Genomic DNA, 20,721 nt, shown 5'->3' with positions numbered 1-20,721 from the left:
CCTCTATCATCCTCACAGTGATCAAGAGCATTTCTGTTATCAGCCGAGGACTCGTGTTTCTCCTCTAGATTATTCAACCACGTTTAGTTCAACAAAAACAACTCATATATGGGATTTAAACATGACAGAATTTTATTAATTAGTAAATAAAAGGTTGCACACGATTCTAAATGATGCTAGAAAAATCAGATGTTTATTAAAAATAAGCATTGCATTTTCTTACAAACTTGCAAAAAGTGTAGAGGATAAAATTCAAATGAATTGAGTAAAGTTTAAGTCAGGCTAAATAATGTTCAGAGCTGCTTTATTAATAATCAAACTCTGAAAATGTTACACAGCTGCTACATGAAAGCATAAATGATCTGGTAATTCATTTCTGACACTGATTTCCATAAGTGAAGTCATCAGACGTGGTCACATGTTGTGTGTTGATATGAAATATCAAAGATGCTCATTTACTTAAAGTTTAAAGTCTGATATGTTGAAGGAAAGGAGTGTCATTATTATAATCATCATCATCATCATCATCATCATAATCTCAGAATTTCTGGCTGCTGATGGGACTGAAGGGTTTGGACGTTTCCTCGGCCATGAACGCCTCAATCTCCTCCAAGGTTCGAGGAACGCAGGTCAGAAGCTCCACGCCGTCAGCCGTCACAGCGATATCATCCTCAATGCGCACCTGAGACACACACACACACATGATCAGCAATATTCATGTTTGCATTTAATTTCCTCATATACTGTCATATACACTTTAATTTCCCCCCATCTTATCATATACTGTAATTTCAGCGTCAGCTCTTTTCTCTCAGTGTCTGAAACGCTTCCATCAAGGATTCAGTCTCTCTAAGCTCCGCCTCTCTGAGAGCTGCTCTGCTGTGATTGGTCAGAAAGCAAACGCTCATTATCATATCTGAATCTCAGCTCTTGATCACAGTGATACGAACAGTAACGATGGCGTGGGTTTTACCGTATCAATCTCAGAAAACAGCGTCTTCTTGACACAAACAACACGAACCAAACTCTTCCAGTCTCAGATACACTACAGTGTTTGAGGGCGGGGCTAAGAGACGCTGCTCAGCCAATCAAGACCACAGACTGAAATTATGCTAATTACTGATGACTCTTTCAGGCAGTTCAGAATCGATTCGTTGATCTTTAAAACTTCACAGAACTTATACATTCACAAAACACTATTACACACATGAAAGATCATATTCGAAAAAGCATAAACATTCAGAATATTCACTTATAAAATCTGAATGCATGGAACTTTAGTCCTTTTGATTATAAAGTGAAAGATAAAAGAAATATACATATATAGTGTATTATATATGTACTGTATATAATGTATAATTTATTGTATACATTATAGCATATAATATTATACATTGACAAATCAACAAAATGATCAGCAAAAATGATATGGTGTTAAAGAAAGGACTAGTTATGAATGTATGTTTATCTGTATATCTACTGTAATGTAGATTTTTTAGTAATAATTCTGACCCCGCCGAAGCCGCGGAAGCGATTGAGGACGTCTCTGTTGATGAAGCCGCACTGAGTCGGGGAGTCCAGCGCTTTATCCAGGAGATGATTGATGAAATATATTCCCGGCTCCACCGTGAGGACCATCCGCTCCTGCACCACACGACCCATCCTGAGACTCTTCAGCCCCGGCTCGTCCACGCGCTCGATGCCCTGGACAACACACACACACACACACACACACACACACACACACACACTTATAACCACTGCTGCTGGTCATCGTAAGCAGAGCTTCTCAACCCTTTCCTGGAGGCACATTCGTGAAAATCCAAAATCACTTGCACAGTGTGATATATTTCCTGCAGTTGTGTGCTTACAATATCCCAAAAGTTCCCAAAGATTTTTAATTTTAAGAGAAATTCCAGTTTTAAATAATGGCTCGTCCCTGTTCACTTGACGCCTGTCAATGACGTAATATCCGCGTTATCCCTGGTTTCCGCTCATACTGCCATAGTAACCATGGCGACAGACGTGGACAACCGCGTTACGTCTAGCGGCGCACCCACGCTGTTGTTGTTTCATTCAAACATTATGGATCATGATTGCGACAAAAGGAGAACTAAAACAAGGATCAATATCGGCGTGGCGTTTTCGAGATGCCGAGAGCTAGCGTCCGTGGCTAACTTCCACTTGACAGAGACGCGCAAATGTAGAGATGAGCAAATGTACATAAAACTAAACAATGTTATATAGCTCAACATGATGAAATGTAAGAATATGATCAGTGTGTTATTCTAATGTTGATCTCGCTCACTGCTAGTCTCATACAGACAAACTAACACACAGAATAACATTATAACTTTCAACACACTCAAATGCAGTTCAGTGTGATAGTGTAGATCAAGTGAAACAGCGCTGCGTTCCCTCACAAGTTTCATTCGTCTAATAAACTGACCCGTGTGAGTATTATTCAGCACTAGCGGGTAACGTTAGTTCGGGAGGATTAAATGTCCTCATTCCTTTATATCCGCGGGACTCGCGTGTGGCGCTGAGATCTGTCTCTTATTAGCGATCGCGCCCTGCTTCATATCACAGTCATGTTAAACACATCAGTGTATTCACTCATCCATAAACATTATTAGATCCATCGGCATGACGACACGTTCCATAATTCCGCTTATGCGTCATCAACCGACACCTTTGTTATTGTAAAGGGTTAGCGATCGCTAGTGGTGAAAAAAAATGACATATTGTAGCTTTAAAGGCACAATATGGGATTTTTTCTCCTCTAGGGGTCGCTAACCCTTTACAATAACAAAGGCGTAGTTTGATGACGCAACATTTGCTAAGAATTATGGAACTTGTCGTCAATGCCAAGCCGACCGATCTAATAATGTTTATGGATGACTGAATACATCGATGCTTTTATCATGACTGTGATATGAAGCAGTTCGGGATTGCTAAGAGACAGCTATCAGCTCCACACGCGACGCGAGTCCCGCGGATATAAAAGGAATATAGGCATTTCATTCTACCGAACTACACGCAGAATTACTACTCACAGGTCAGTTTATTAGACAAATTAAACTTGTGAGGTAACACAGCGCTGTTTCACTTGGTCTAACATTACACTAGCACACTAAACTGCATTTAAATGTGTTGAAATGTATGTGTTAGTTTGTCTGTTTGAGACTAGCAGTAAACTAGATCAACATTAGAATAACATACAGATCATATTCTAACATTTTATCATTGTTGAACTATATAACATTGATTAGTTTTATGTAAATGTGCTCACCTGTTTAATAAAGTACATGTAGGAGCGGTCGAAGTCTCGGACGTGGAGCTCTCGTTTATATTCTGTCTATGGGAGCTCTCGGCATCTCGAAAACACCGCGCTGATATTGATTCTCGTTTTAGTTCTCCTTTTTTATCCAAAGTCTGCTTGCCATGGTCCGTAATGTTTGAACGAAACAACAACAGCGTGCAGATAGACATTGCGAAATCCACAGTTGTCTGCGTCTGTCGCTTTGGTTAATCAGACGGCTCTGCTCATAGCTCTGGTTATCATGGCAGTACGAGCGGAAACCATAGGCGGAAACCAGGGACAACGCGGATATGACGCCATTGACTGCGACATAACGGAAATAAAGACACGGTCCGTGTCTTCGAATTAAAATATTAATTTCTCTGGATTTAGAAGTTAATTGGAACTGTCGGGATAATGTAAATACACAAATACACAAATATATAACATAGATATAGTGATTTTTTATATTTTTAAAGCAAAAAAAATACATATTGTGCCTTTAAAAGTTGGGATTATTTTAAGACATTGGTAAAAAAAAAGCACTCTACATTGTGTGTTAAAGTGTCTCATCAAACTCTTTTGAGAAGAGTTAAAGAGAGGACGCTGGAGATCTCCTATTGACAGGGGCGTCGGACAGGGGGTAATAGTGGAACAGATTAATAGGGGCCCTCGGCGAAGGGGGGGCCCACAAAGATATATTGATATATATATTGTGCTGTTGTAAGGGGCCCGCCCCTTGGTTCCGTGGCCGAGGCCCAACATTTGGTGCTACGCCCCTGCCCATTGAGAAACAGCAGATTTACAGTGGAGACTGATATGCGGTAGAAGAGCTACAAACACACACGGCGCTCCTGAATCCAGAAGTACGGAGGGAATGTCCTTTTTATGGGATGGAAGAAGCGGTTGATCATCTGTTTATCCAGTGTGGGAGGCTAAGAGGTCTTTTTTATTTTTTAAGGGTTTGTTTCGAGAGCATGGGTGAGGAATTTTCCTATCAAGTTTTTATTACTGGTCCAAAGTACAAAGTCAGTGAACGAAGAAAAGGGGTTTTGCTAAATTACCTTTTGGGATCAGCCAAGATGGCAGTTTGGAGGACACGGACACATCTTGTCCTGGTTCAGTCGGTGCTGAAAGGGATGGTGCTGCTCCAATTAAATAAGTGCATCATCCGAGTCCTTAGTGCACTTTTTCTTATTAGAATGTTTAGTGTGAACGCACTACTCGCACTATTTATACTACAAAATGGCGTAGAATAGAGCACAAGTACACGATTTGGGACACACTTAATACCTCCTCATCTAACACAGACCTGACTAGAGACTACCCATAATGCACCGTGAGAGTCGCACACTGAATGAATTCCTGAGTCTTGCCAGGAGATGGCACCGCAGCTGAATCAATCATCCAGCCATTCTCCAAACTGCACTGGTCCAGTGTAATATCATAAGCTGATATCAAAATTCCCTTTTAATTGATAATTAAATTGTTTGATTATGGTTTATACATGCTAGTTTCCATGACAGAGTTCAGGATAAATCTTCTCATTACTACTGGAGCTGCCAGTTTGCTGTGTTTCAATGAATTATTAAACAGCAAACACACAATATGCAGAAGCGACTCACTCAGCGTCCAGATTCACTCACTCGTTCTCATTATATTAGTGGAGTAATGTAGGGAATAGTGAATGAGTGTGTAGGAGGTGATTTGAACAGTGTGTCTGATGAGTGTGTCTGTGAGACACGGCTGAGAAACACTGCTTTTAACAACATTTGGTTTTAATCAGGCGTTTAAATGATTCATTCCTTCCTTTACGAAGTCAGTTCATGAGTAAAATATGTTCCTTTATCTTTACTATGAAAGCATAGTTTAAAATGTAGTTTTATATATGATTTACAAGTACAAGAAACATTCAATACAGTTTTGTTTGTGTTGTGCCTGTCATCATACATATATCAAAGCAGCTCTACAGAAATTCAAAATGTTAATGTTTATAATCGTAATGTTTAATAGTTTTCATTGAGAAGTTCAGCACTTTGAAGCTAAATCTGGAGACAATATAAATCATCAAACAGAAGAGATTTGATATATAGTGTACAGTATATGGCTTCATGTGAGTGATTATGTGCATAAAATTATATTTGAAAAGTATAAAAGTTGTCAAATGAAGTGAGTAAATCACATTGCAGTGACATTGATGATTATAACATCTGTATGATTTTGGTTTTAGTTTATAACATTTTGGTGTTTGTTTGTTACCATATTTGTTAGCTACCATACCATGGCATTTTTGAGAAAAATGCTAAAATGTAGCAAAATAAAAAGTTTAAAAGAATAAAGTTTTTTGAAAAGCTTTAAGATTTATCCTCAACAAAATTCTAAAATCATATCTGGCCTCTTAACATTTTGACGCAGTAACACATAATTACTATTAACTGATATATAACAATTTCCAATATCAAAATGGATAAAATTATATACATGTACAGTATAAAAGTTATCAAATGAAGTGAGTAAATCACTTTGCAGTGACATTGATGATTATAAAATCTGCATGGTTTTGGTTTTAATGTATAACATTGTGGTGTTACCAGATTTGTTACCATTCCATGGCATTTTCATGGTGAGAAAAATGTTAAAATGCAGGAAAAGAAGAAGAAATAAACAAAAGGTAAAAGTTTTTTGAAAAGTTTTAAGATTTATCTTCAACAAAAATCTAAAATCATATCTGGCCTCTTAACATTTTGGCGTAGTAACACATAATTACTGATCTTATAACAATTTCCAATCTCAAAATTACACATATTGTTTGTGATTTTTGTCTCATCACTCACCGAAAAGCACCGGATTATACATTTTACAGGGTAAAATAGAGTAAAAAAGTGTGTGAATGTGTTGTACCAGTGAAAGCTCAGAACTGACCTCTGGATACCCCCCCACGTCGTGGACGTCGATGCCCAGTAAGTGTCCCAGTCCGTGAGGCATGAAGACGGAGCCCAGGTGAACCTTCAGCATCTCCTCCACCGCCCCACGCAGGATCCCCATCTTCAGCAGCTCCTCCAGGTGAACCCGGTCCGCCAGACGGTGCATGTCGGTCCACTTCACACCTGAGCGGGACATCAACGCACCGCTGAGCTGAGACCCTCATTACATTTACATTTAGTCCTTTATCAGGACTATAGCAAGCGAGTCATCGTGAAGAGGCAAAAATAACGCAAGAAGTGCTCAAAATACAAGGTTCAAGCATTGCTTAGAGTAGAATAAGCCATACAAGGGAGGATTAAAGGTAAACACTGAGGTCAAAGGTCATTTTACAGCTCTCTTTGACTTTAAACCAAACACACAGTGTCTATTTGACTTTTTTGGAAGTGCATTCTTAAATAACAAAACTCAAATTTCAATATACACTACCATTCAAAAGTTTGGAAATTACGAAATTAATCATTTTATTCTACAAAGATGCATTACATTGATCAAAAGTGACTGTAAATATATTTATAATGTTACAAAAGATTGTATTTCAAATAAATGCTGTTCTTTTGAACTTTCCATTCATCAAAGAATCCTGAAAACTACCTTGTTTCCACAAGAAATGAAGATTTTGAATGTTTTCAACATTGATAATAATCATAAATGTTTCTTGAGCATCAAATCATCATATTAGAGTGATTTCTGAAGGATCATGTGACACTGAAGACTGGAGTAATGATGCTGAAAATTCAGCTTTGATCACAGGATATAAATTACACTTTACTATATATTCACATAGAGAACAGTTATTTTAATTTGTAATAGTTTTTCACAATTTTACTATATTTTTGATCAAAAATCCCAAACCTTTGACTGTAAGTGTAGATCAGACTTTCTGCTGATAGTCATAGATTTGGTCAGTAAAAGACTCAGTTTTGCTCCTGATCTGCAGTATTGTGACTCTAGAGTGTGTACCAGGTTTGATGGCGTCCAGCACGGCTCTGGAGGACTTCAGCACGGCTTCATAAACGGCTCTCTGGTCCGCGCTGAACTTGCCGTTGGCCGGGAAAGAGCAGGTGATGTCGGAGGAGTAGCAGTAATACTCGCCGCCCATGTCAAACAGACTGTCAGGACACAACCACAGAGTTTAGCTTCATCTTTATATGATAAATCAGTTTTCAGATTAATCTTTCCCTTTGCACCAGCCTGGACCACATCTAAAACCACTTCTATGGCTTGTTTTAGTTTTATGGTTTGGTTTGATAACATCATCAAATACTGAGTAGCCCTGGTTCATTATTATTATTATTATTATTATTATTATTATTATTATTATTATTATTATTTATTTGACATTTTACAATGAACAGTAAGAATCACCAAACATCACATAAAGCTTATGGACAGTTCCTTATCCATAGTTTTTTATTATACTGTATATTTCAATAACCATTTAACATACATATAATGTATGCTTTTCAATGTACAGGATATTAATGCAATAAATGACACAGAAGATTTCTGAATTTCACTAAATTCTGCACATCTACGCATCACTTTAATGCATTTTTGTTTATGGATACAGAATTTTGATGCAAGTACTTCCAGAGACTTGTTTTAGTTTAATTTAAAGACAGATGATGCTGGACATAAACATAATCTGATTGTATTAAATCAGCTTCTACTTTAAATAATTCAACCATCGTGATTTTCAAATCATATCTCTAAGATGTTCTTGCAGAAAGTGAAAGTGTGTTTGTAAGTCGTGTCCACCAGGGGTCAGTGTGCAACTGCTCATAACCAGACCATAAACCTGAATATTACTGGAAATATTCATCACTACACTGACTGTACACCAGCATGAACCAACAAGACAACTGACACTGAACATGATTATTAAAGTAATGCGTGTGAAAAGCGGCTCATGAACTCACCACATGTCTCCATCCTGGATGGTTTTGTCATTGGGAGAGCCGGCGTGTCCGTAATGCAGGACGGAGGAGTTATTCCCACTGTTGGAGTGATAACATGATCACATGCAAACAAAATAACTCAAATAAATGACCAGAATTATTGACCATATCCATTACATACTAATGAACATCATCCATCTTTATATCTTTAACTGTTGAGGATGTTCAGTCAGTTGGTCAGTGACAGATGCATTATGGGTAAATGTTTTTCAATGCTTCTATGTTCATGAGAGTTCACATTAATACTTGTTTTGATTTTAAAATTGTCCCTTTAAGTATTAAATTACACTTCACCCCCAAAACAACAATTGTGTCACAAAACTTGAAATGTAAGTTATTATTCACTGAAAATCTTGCATCATAAATGATTGTGATTCGCTAGGTTTGAATATGCATGAAAAATTAAGATCTGCGGATACAAAAAAAGAAGCAATTTTTGGGTCTATTCAATCACACAATCATATGATTTTAAAAGACTTGGAACATAATGTCACGTGCACTACATGTTACAGAAGTGCTATAGTAATTTAGGTGAACTGTGCATTTAAGATTGAATCTGAAACACGTCTGAAGTTTATTATCAGTCCAGATGTGATTGAACTCAGACACATCTCTCGCTCTGAGGACACAATATCAGACACTGAGAGTCTCTCACTAACAAGACGGACACACACTACACACACACATTTAGAGAGACACACACACATAGACACACACACATAGACACACACACATACAGAGACACACACACAAACACTCACACAGAGACACACACACAATCAGAGACACAGACACACTTACACACACACACACACACACACACACAGACACACACAGACATGCACACATGCACACACAGACACACAAACAGACAATCACACACACTCTCTCTCTCTCTCTCTCTCTCTCAGACACGTGCAAGCGCACCGCACACACATAGAGACACACACACACTCACACAGACACACACACACACACTGAGAGACACAGACACACTTACATACACACACTCAGAGAGACAGACACACACACACACACACACACACACACACTGAGAGACACAGACACACTTACAGACACACACACACACACACACACACACACACACACACACACACACACACACACTGGGATACATTATACCAGTTTAATGGCAAGTTTCAGTGTGGTAACAGTGAAAATTAGATTTGTTTTTGTAATCAAGACTTTAAGGTTTATATAGACATTTATATGTAGAAATTATAAAGAAATACAAGCTAATACAGAAATTGACTTTTAATAAACACACCCAGAGAAATATAATCTAGAGTATAAAGTGTGACAGTTGGTTTAGTGATAGAGAAGAGAAATACAAGATATTCATATTTTGTCTGCTTTAAATCTGGTCAGATCTTGAGGTCTTCACGGGCTCCCGATGAAAACATGGTCTCTGAGTGGAAGAGATGAAAGTAATAAAATTATAGTCATGATCTCATATTATTACAGAGTAAACATAATGGAAATATACAGAAAAACTGAATATTTGAATTATTAAATGATGAAACATGTTATTAGAGGATTAATCACAACTCTTACATGCACATGAACATAATCATGAATATAAAATAAAAAAAAACAAGTCAATATTTTTCCTATATTTTGTTTATTCATGACTAAAGTTGGGTTATTTAGCTCAGCGATAATACTTCCTTAAAATGGAAGCAGCAAACAGAAAAACAAACAAACAACTAAACTTACTGTCTGGAAAAACTGATTAATGCATGACATTATGAATAATTTGTACAATATTTTTTTGTACCTTATGGTTTGGCAGCTCTTCTTGTGTCTTTTCACAAATGGAGATTTTGCAAATTTGGCAGCACTTCATCATCATCGTCATCATCGCCATCAGTGTCATCAATGGCATTAATATTATGCAGATTATCTGGAAAATCTCTCATAAATTCTCTCAAATTCTGCCAAGTCCCCTCGATGGTAATCTCAAATCTTGGTGTTTCTTTTGGAGTCGGTTCAACAGTGAGGTTTCCATATTCCTCTCTAATCAAACTTATCCAGTCGGTGACATCTGCAGTGGGTCTGAAGACCAGGCTGTGTAGATACATCATTGTTTGTTCATTTCTTGGATCATACAATTTGAAGAGAACATCTGGATTTGTGTGCAGCCTATCTTCTTTGATTTGTTCTAGTTCTTGATCAGTCCGTTCACGAAGTTCCCTCTTACTGTACATTTTTCTGACCAGACGTTGTGCTGCCATCTTTTTTGGTTGAGTTTCATCATCATCGTCGTCCTCAAGGGCATTAATCTCATGCAGATTATCTGGAAAATCTTCCACAAATTCTCTCAAATTCTGCCAAGTCCCATGCAGGGAAGTAATCTCAAATCTTCGTGGCTGTGTTTCTCTTGGAGTCCAAACAGCTCTGAGGTTTCCATATCCCTCCATCAATCTTTTCCAATAGATGAAATCTACAGTGGGTCTGAAGACCAGGCGGTCTAGATGGTCCATTCTTTGTACATTTCTTGGATAATACATTTTGAAGAGAACATCTGGATTTGTGTGCAGCCTATGTTCTTTGATTTGTTCTAGTTCTTGATCAGTCTTTGTAAATTCCCTCCTATGGTACATTTTTCTGACCAGACGTTGTGCTGCCATCTCTAGTCTGCGCTGGTGTGTGAGGATTGTGAAGCTCCTGTTTAAACCTCTTGTTTACCAGCTCATCCTTATAAACCCTAGTGATTGCACAAGCCAAACAGAAGATGATAGCAACTATTTTTCAGTCCAGCACATATTTGATTCAGTGCCCAGATCAACATGACACTATGACTGGTTTGGCCACATAACTCTGAAACTGAGACCATAGTGATGATGGTAATACAATAGTACTATAATATAGTAGTGAATGATAATCATATTCATCTATCATGTGAACTATAATCCAAAGCACTTCAAAGAGTACTGTGGTAATGCCACTCTACAGTATATAGACAAAGAAAAAACGTGTTAAAATATCTTAACCGCGCGCAATAATCATCCTGTTCCCATGTGTTTTTCAGCCATTTGTTTGAGTTCACACTTGAAGCAAGGCTACATGAAGCAAGAGCATTTCTTTATTTTTTATAAATAGAATTTATAGTAAGTGTCTTTAAACCGGCTTCTAAACAAAAAAAGATAATTTGTTGTAAGATGTAAGAAAAGTTGTTTGTTGTGATAATTTTCAGGTTAGAAGAGAGAAAAAAATCATAATGCTTTCTACATTTTCAACCCATTTCTCTGGATGCATATAAACCAAAAAATGTGTTTATAATTGTGATATAAACGTAGGGGGGTTTGGGGACATGCTCCCCCGAGAAAATGTGGATTTCTCTGACCTACATATGTGCAATTTAGGACTTTTCAGCCCGTTCTCATCCTAGGGCGTCATATATTGACACTCGTGACATTTCGTCGACATTGAACGCACATGGCACCCTTTAGCGTCAATATGAGACGCAGATAGAAATGGGTCAGAAGGCGCCTCCTAGCGGTCTAACCCTAACCCTACACTAGACCTAAACCTACCCATAACCGAACAAAGCTCTGTGCGTCTCATATTGACGCTAAAGGGTGCCATGTGTGTTCGATGTCGACGAAATGTCACAAGCGTCAGTATTATGACGCCCAAGGATGAGAATGCGTTGGACTTTTGAAGGCCAAAAAAAATTAAGAAATAGCTTTAAAACCTTGTCATTAGATTATTTGTCAATCCCTGCTCTCTCCTCATCCTGGCCTATTTCTTCCCCTCCTAAAGCTGAACTTTGACTGATAGTCTTTTCATTTTCGTCTGTGTCAGTGAAGAAAGTAAACATAGGCTCAACTGATATTTATACGTTTTATGAATCATTTTCTTAGAAAAGTTAATTTACTCAAGGCTACCAGGAAAGCTGTAGGGGAGAGCGGGGCACAAAGTAATGCTTTTTGACTTTCTCAGTTTGTGTGTGTAAATCTACTTATGGTTCAGAGTATTTATTTTTTCCCACGTTAATTTCACACATGTCTAGTACAATTATGTGGTTTTGTTTTATTAATACAGTATATACTTTTTCCTTGATATACCCCGAAAGAATGGAAGTGAAATGTGACAACATGCCCCTTAGGTGGGGTTCATTGTAACATGACCATATGACAGCTTAAAATGTTATCTGATCTAATAAAAAAAAAATACGAGACAAACTAAAATATTTTCTTAATAAAATACAATTATTAACTTTTTCATATAAAATAATGGCATTTTTTAATAATTAAATATAAACACATTTTTGAGTTTTGACTATGAACACACAAAAAAACACTATACAGCATAGTTCAAAACAAATAAATAATTAGTAATTTCTGAACATTGACTCTCAGTCTTTATTCACTTTTTTCTCATGTTTTCTCAATAGAATTAATAATAATATAGAATATAATAGCATATTTCTAATAGGGGCTCATTGTAACGCAGTGTGACAACATGCCCCCACCTACACAACTGGGATTTAAACCCGGCTGGTGTCTTCTGCTAGTTAGCGAAGCAGTAAATAACTATCTCAACTGTTAAATAACATAATCAATTATTGGTTCCGTTTTTGTGTTTTCTGAGAAACCTGAAAAAATGACTTAGGCAATTATTTTAGAAAGGTGACGATATTGGAGATTCACAGCCGAGGAGAGCAACGCTCTCGTCAGGGACGTTGGGGATGGAGAAACCCACCCAAATTAACTTCGATTAAAAAGGCGTATGATAATTTGGGTAAATGTGTAAGCTAGATGTATGCTTTTATAATAAACTATCTATCTATCTATCTATCTATCTATCTATCTATCTATCTATCTATCTATCGTAATAATGTATGATTTGCAAAAATGAAAACTGCTGCTTCTGTGTAGATGAGAGAATCAAAGTGCGCGTTGTGCACACGCTACATTGATTATGGCCAAGCATGCACCCTTAAAATAGCTTATGAATAACATGCGAAACGCGCCACTGACTTTAAACTATTTTTTCCTGGTTAGTGGCGCAATTGTTTTCTAAACCTGCAAAATAGCATGAAGGAACGTTTGCGCCGGAACACGCCTCCTTTTTTGCGCTGAACCGCCCAGGGAGCGCAAGTTCATTCCCTAGTTTAGCGACGTGCTTCTGTGGAGGGAAAAGCGCGCTGTGCGCGGGTGCAAAATAGGAATGATACATGCGTCGGTGTACAAAGTCAGTTGCGCTGGGTGCAAGATAGGGCCCATAGTGTTGATATGGCAACTAGTAAATACACCAAGTTTCGTTATGCTAGCATGTGTGGAAGTATTTAAAACAAGTGTGTTACAACAACTAGCCCCGTGTTACGTTGTGTCGATATACAATGGTCACATAATGTTAAAACTAATCTTGCTATTGATATCTTTGTTAGAATACCGACCCTATAGAACAAATATCTGGCTAATATTGAACCTAAAACGAACTTTACTGCGCTCAACCAGAGCGGGAGTGCATTTCACGAATTGGTAATCATTGGCGTTCAGCGGGGAGGAAAGACTTCGTCTGCGTGAACCCGCATAGATGCACTTCATGCAGTGAAGACTGTGAAGTGTCTGATAACTTTATTCAATTTCTGTGTATTTCCTACCTGTAGACAGTTGGGCACAGCACAGGGCTGTGTTTCCCAAAAGCATCGTAAGCCTAAATTGATCGTAAAAACGATCGTACGACTGATCTTAAAATTACGGTCTGTTTCCCAAAAGCATCGTAACTTAAGTAGCACTTAAAAATCTTCGTAGATCTACGAGTGCTCTGGAGTAATCGTAAATCCCCAAGTGCATCGTAAGAAGACAGATTTATGAGGACACCTGCAGGACAACCGGCAGATTACACCTTTAACTTTATTCAAATGCAATGTGATTATAATATAAGGTTTTGATTGTACTTTATTGTACACTTTATTACTCTTTTTTGTTGTTGGTTAAATTAATGTATAAATTAAATAATTAAAAAGGTCAGAAAACAAAACAAAAAAATAGAAATAATTTAATCTAATAATTTTAATCGAAATTAAATGAATGAACAAATAAATAAATAAAAGAAATCCTTTAAATCTGTAAAAAATTGCATCTTTGTTTCGCTCTATCTCCTCTAAAAGGACATTTATTTCATCTTTTTGAAAGGTATCTTTTCGTGTGTTTTTTTTGTTTTGTTTTTCAGCCATTTTGTCAGTGCCTCCGCCTGTAGGTGCTTTATATAGACTTGTCTTGATTGCTAATCCACAACAGATGACAATTATTAGGTTAAACGTTCAGAATACGATTCCATATAAGGTTGTTTCAGCACTTCACGAATGGACAGCGACTCTTAAGTAGCACGTAGAGCGCGTTCTCACGCGTTCATGTTAAGGTCATTTTTGGGAAACGCTCGTGGAATTGCTGCGAGCGTTCGTAACTTTGCACGTAGAAAGCGCTCTTAAGAGCTAAGATCCCAGCAAGCAATTTTGCGTCTAATAGACGTCTAATAGCCGTCAAAACACAGCCCAGACGTCTAGGCTAAAACGAGGCTAATTTTGGGCTGTCAGTGAAAATCTAATAGACGTCTAAACATAGCCCAAGAATAGACAGCTATTGGATGACTACATATATACGTCTAATAGACGTCTAACCATAGCCCAAGAATAGACAGCTATTGGATGACTACATATATACGTCTAATAGATGTCTAACCATAGCCCAAGAATAGACAATTAGACAGCTGTTGAATGACTATATTTATACGTCTAATAGACGTCTAATCATAGCCCAAGAATAGACTAGTCATCAATTAGACAGCTATTAAACGACTACATATATACGTCTAATATGGGTCTAGGCTAAAACAAGGCTGATTTTGGGCTGTCAGTGAAAATCTAATAGACGTCTAACCATAGCCCAAGAATAGACCTGTCATCTATTACACTACATATACATGTAATAGACAACAAAATGAGGCATAAGGATTCTTTTCACTCAAATATAACAGGTTCTCATAAATGAAAATCCATCCAAACTAATTGAATATAAAGGATTTATTTAGAACAATTATATTAACAACTTAGACAACATTCAAACATAAAAATGAACAAATAAAATATTGGAAAATATACAAAAAATTAAGAATTAATTGTTAGCTTTATATCCATAACCACCACCCCCTGCTCTCCCTGGTGCTTGTTTAAAATGACCAGAAATTGCATTTTTTATTTTCCATTCAGTCGCCGAAGGAAAGTTGGTCATCACTGCGTCTGCCAAATGAGAAAAAGAAAAAAATTATTGCTCAAGAAAAGCATTGTTGACAATCATTTTTAACCAATTACAGTCATTCACTTTTGCTAGGATGCACACTAGAGGTGGCCAATATAGAGTTAACAGAATATAGATTGAGACTATATAATTTATATCAATATAGACAATAATTTATATCAATATTATTAATAAATTAATATCAATAATTGAAATTTTTTACCTGCATAATGGTGATGCACTAATTATATTATATATATATATATATATATATATATATATATTTCAGGGGTGTAACAATACACGTATTGAACCATTCTGTACGAGGCTTTCGGTTCGATTTCAGTACGGATTTTTAAACAGAACTGTTCGTTAGACAATTTTTCCTGCTGACCAAAATTTTTTAATTACAAATGTAGGCACGTCAAAAAGCGCGCTCAAATGTAAGAGAAATCATAACAAATCGTGACAACAATCGTGCTCTTTCAGGTAGTAAACATATAGACCTGCATTATATGACTGACAGACAGACAGACTAGAACAGTTTATCAAAATATCAAAATTTAAACTACTGCAGAAACAAAGACACCTACATCTTGGATGCCCTTGAGGTAAGCTAAAACATACCAAAATTTCAAAGTGAACTATCCATATAAATCATTCTTTATCACTTACTCATATAACTCTAATGAACATACAAATATATTATACTTAATAGGGGTAGTTCACTTAAAAAAAAAAAAAAAAATCATATAAGCATTTACTCACTTTCACTTGGTTCCAAACCTGTATGGCTTTCTTCTGTTGAACACACACAAAAAAAATATATTTTGAAGAATGTTGGTAACAATACATTTAATGGTAGTCATTGACAAGTGTTCTGTATATTCAATTGCTGTACTTTGTTGACTGATTGCTGGATAATTTGCAATAAACAGTGTCTTTAAATCAAATAAAGTGGATTACATCACTCCAGTTCTGAGGTTTTTACACTGGCTATCTGTCTGTCAAAGAATTCATATCAAAATACTATAGCTGGTTATTAAATTAATTAACATTTTAAGGCCAAAGTAAATTTATAATCTGATGCATTATGAACCATCCAGAGCAGACCTCTCAGGTCATCTACAGTAGCCAGCTACTTTTATATCCACAAAGTCAAAACAAAACATGGAGAAGCAGCATTCAGTTTTTATGCACCATATATCTAAAACAAATTCACTGAAAACTTAATGTATGCTGCATATTTGAATTATTTTAAGACTTTACTGTTTGCCACTACCTTTTATTAATCAGAAAGGAAAAATATTTTTTTATAATTTCTTTTCATGTTGCACTATGTTGCTGTTAAGTTTTATGTAAAGTATACTTTGAAAATTTGCATTAAATCAAAAACTATTATTTCTTACTCTAATCTAAAAACAAAAATATATTGGTATCTTTAATAATAAAAAATATTAATGATAAGTTTCATAGTTTCATGCTTACCACCTTGAATTTAGATACATTTTAGATTAAGGGCACACAGTTGCAATAACACGTGCAGTAGCCTAAACATTAACTTGTTGGAGAAAAATAGTACTCTGCAATGGTAATGTTAAAATGTCACGGTTTCTACACATTATAACAACTAACTTTAAACAATGAACATAACAAAAATAACACGCATACTTACAAGATCGAAGTAGAACTTTGAAGGTTTTCAGAGTGTCGCTCGCCAGTTGCTCTCCAACAGCTGCCTCGTGTAAAATAAAATTGAAAATAGCGGAAATGTTTATCGCGAGATCTGGCTAAAGTGATCTAGTCGCGCAATGCCAGTAGTCCCAGTAGTCATGTCTCAGTAGTGTTTCGATTGTGCCATCTAGCGGTTGAGAAATGCAATTGCATTTTATTTAATTGGAAATAATAGACAGTCATATCGTAGATTGTGTATGAATGTTATGTTTATGTTTGACAGCAAACATTAAGCTGTGTGAGCGAAAACATTTTTAAGACTAATATTCTTATACTATATCGCTGGTCTGAATCAGGGCTATAGCCAAACCGTCCGTAGACCAGATTGCCTTGATTTCGCCAGGTGGGCTAAAGCAGACTGCATATAGCCCGTCCATTTCGGAGCTAAATCGTGACTACAGATCGACCATGTCGTGAAATGACACATTGAACCTTGTAGATATCATTACCAATGCGAACATGATGGAATATCAACCATTTCATGCACTGCCTGGCAAAAAACTACAATTAATCAGTTTTGACTAAAAGTGGGCTACAATAGCCGGGTCTGAATACGAGCTAAATCCTGGCTACGCACAGCCTACACATATAACATGTAAAATAAAGCAAACCAAACAACTTGTAATCACAGTTGACTTTGCTTACATGATGGAATATCATATCTCACAAGTTATTTTGGAAAAAAATACATTTATCCAGATTAAATGTTATTTGGGCTAAAAGTGGGTTACACATAGCCGGACTATAGCCTATCGGGTCTATATTTAACCGAGACGTTGAAATGACGGCTATTGCTTGCTGGGATACATCGTTATCGGGAAACCCGGCCCAGGTCAGTATGACATTTATTATGGGCTTATGTGAAGATTGTTTTAAGTTCACTTAAATTAAAAGTTGTTATATTTTTTGGAGCCTAATACATTTTAAAATTGATAGCTTTCAATTATAGGGCTACTGCAAAAAATATTGCATGACCATGCCACGGCGGGCCAGACTAAAAACCCATAGCTTAACTTATAACTTACTTGTACGGCTGATGTTTGTTCTAATCAAGTCAGTCGTCTGGGTTTTGAATTGAATATGTTCACATCGTCATAAACTTAGCCTATCTGTTAGTTTTCTTTTCAAACAACAAAAGTGGCAAGTTGTTATGGTGTCCCGTCATCTTTGCCAAGACGTTTTTTCTTTATTAAATGCATCATAGATAGCGGTTAAGCCATTTTTGTAATAACATAAAAAAGGGTGCTGTAAGTTAAACAATTTTTCAAGGTACAATTTTATTTATTTTACTAAAAACGGGGAGAAAAAGTCACATCAACATTTACCCTTGTTACTACAGTATACTCAATATCTTTCCAACAGAAATACAATACAACAGTTTTTAATTTCCTTTTAATATATGTTAAAATATCAGATAGTTTGCAAGCTAACAGTGCTTATGAAGTACGTCACCAGATTTTTTGTTTTTCCCTCTGCTCTGCCAGTGGCTCTCAGCAGTGGAGTAAAATAATAATAATAATAATAATAATAATAATAATAATAATTAAATAAAATCACAATACAAAAATTAACCTTTGTGTTTTCCTGCCCACTTTTTATCTGACAAGCTGAACATGCAAATAAAGGGCATTAACACAGATCTTTCAACAGAATACACTGAAGCATCACCAGACACTTCAAATTGCAAAGGTGACATTAACTTGCTACCTGACAATGTTTCCTCAAATCAAGACATAAAGTTTAGAATTTTCCAAGTATAATCTTACTACATTGCATATCATGACTTGTCCCAAAAGCTGCCTCATTTAGCCTAACTGTTATTTTCTCTCTTCTAAATTATAATCAAGTCTATACCGACAGTTAAAATTGAACAAAAATTGGCCAAAAATCGCAAATGAAGGACTCTATTGAGTCTCAAAGTGTAGGCTACTAGCGCGAAGAAGAAAATTAGCCTACTGAGCGCTGGCGTGAAGTAGCCTAACTGAAGAGACGAATAAGCATGTTCTTATTAATATTATTAGGAAAGAGTTTTAATGCATGAAAAAAAAATCACATTTACAATAGGCTAATTATTGAAGAATTGCTTAACGTTGGAAAATTGTATTTATCAAAAACATTTTTATTTACCTGGATGATGATCTGACTGAGCTCTGTCCCTGTCAGGGCCCCTTAGATGTCATGTTCCCCTGGGCAAGTGACCAGTTGCCCTAATGGTTAATCCGGCCCTGGGTATAAAAAATAAATAAAATTTGCATGCAAATTAATGAATGTAATGCAGAACTACTGTTAGATAAGCGGGTTCTTTAGGGACACCTAATCTGTAGCCCCGCCTTAGCTCTTTAGCAGGCTGCGATGTAAAGATTGCAATTTGCAATGCTGGAATAGGCTATGTTGTGTGTGTGTGTGTGAGAGAGATAGAGATTAAGTAATTTATTTTCCTTTGGTGGTACAGCCTGAGACATGCCTTCTGCATTTTTGTTTTGCTTTTCCCTTCATTGTACCGAACTCGTACCGAACCGTGATGTCTGAACCGAGGCATGAACCGAACCGTGACTTCTGTATACAGTTCCAGCCCTAATATATATATATATATACAGTGAGGAAAAAAAATATTTGAACACCCTGCTATTTTGCAAGTTCTCCCACTTAGAAATCATGGAGGGGTCTGAAATTGTCATCGTAGGTGCATGTCCACTGTGAGAGACATAATCTATAAAAAAAAATCCAGAAATCACAATGTATGATTTTTTAACTATTTATTTGTATGATACAGCTGCAAATAAGTATTTGAACACCTGTCTATCAGCTAGAATTCTGACCCTCAAAGACCTGTTAGTCTGCCTTTAAAATGTCCACCTCCACTCCATTTATTATCCTAAATTAGATGCACCTGTTTGAGGTCGTTAGCTGCATAAAGACACCTGTCCACCCCAATTCAATCAGTAAGAATCCAACTACTAACATGGTCAAGACCAAAGAGCTGTCCAAAGACACTAGAGACAAAATTGTACACCTCCACAAGGCTGGAAAGGGCTACGGGGAAATTGCCAAGCAGCTTGGTGAAAAAAGGTCCACTGTTGGAGCAATCATTAGAAAATGGAAGAAGCTAAACATGACTGTCAATCTCCCTCGGACTGGGGCTCCATGCAAGATCTCACCTCGTGGGGTCTCAATGATCCTAAGAAAGGTGAAAAATCAGCCCAGAACTACACGGGAGGAACTGGTCAATGACCTGAAAAGAGCTGGGACCACCGTTTCCAAGGTTACTGTTGATAATACACTAAGACGTCATGGTTTGAAATCATGCATGGCACGGAAGGTTCCCCTGCTTAAACCAGCACATGTCAAGGCCCGTCTTAAGTTTGCCAATGACCATTTGGATGATCCAGAGGAGTCATGGGAGAAAGTCATGTGGTCAGATGAGACCAAAATAGAACGTGTTTGGAGGAAGAAGAATGATGAGTACCATCCCAAG

General features: G+C 36.8%; 1 protein-coding gene across 1 annotated transcript; it reads right to left on the bottom strand.

The window, feature by feature from the left end:
- Positions 1-110: 110 nt before the first annotated feature.
- LOC311089898 (xaa-Pro dipeptidase-like) lies at positions 111-19,528 on the bottom strand. Its single transcript, XM_084124942.1, has 6 exons — positions 19,374-19,528; positions 8,206-8,283; positions 7,247-7,395; positions 6,224-6,408; positions 1,513-1,704; positions 111-682 (listed from the first exon to the last, which is right to left on the bottom strand). Exons 2-6 carry the CDS (start codon positions 8,208-8,210, stop codon positions 539-541), a joined length of 675 nt encoding a protein of 224 aa, XP_083981068.1. The 5' UTR covers positions 8,211-8,283; positions 19,374-19,528; the 3' UTR covers positions 111-538.
- Between the last annotated feature and the right edge of the window lie 1,193 nt (positions 19,529-20,721).

The sequence above is a fragment of the Abramis brama genome (genome assembly GCF_963993115.1).
Source record: "Abramis brama genome assembly, chromosome: 9".
Lineage (NCBI taxonomy): Eukaryota > Metazoa > Chordata > Actinopteri > Cypriniformes > Leuciscidae > Abramis > Abramis brama.
Note: the sequence above shows the minus strand (reverse complement) of the source record. Positions and strands in the feature narration are given on the sequence as shown.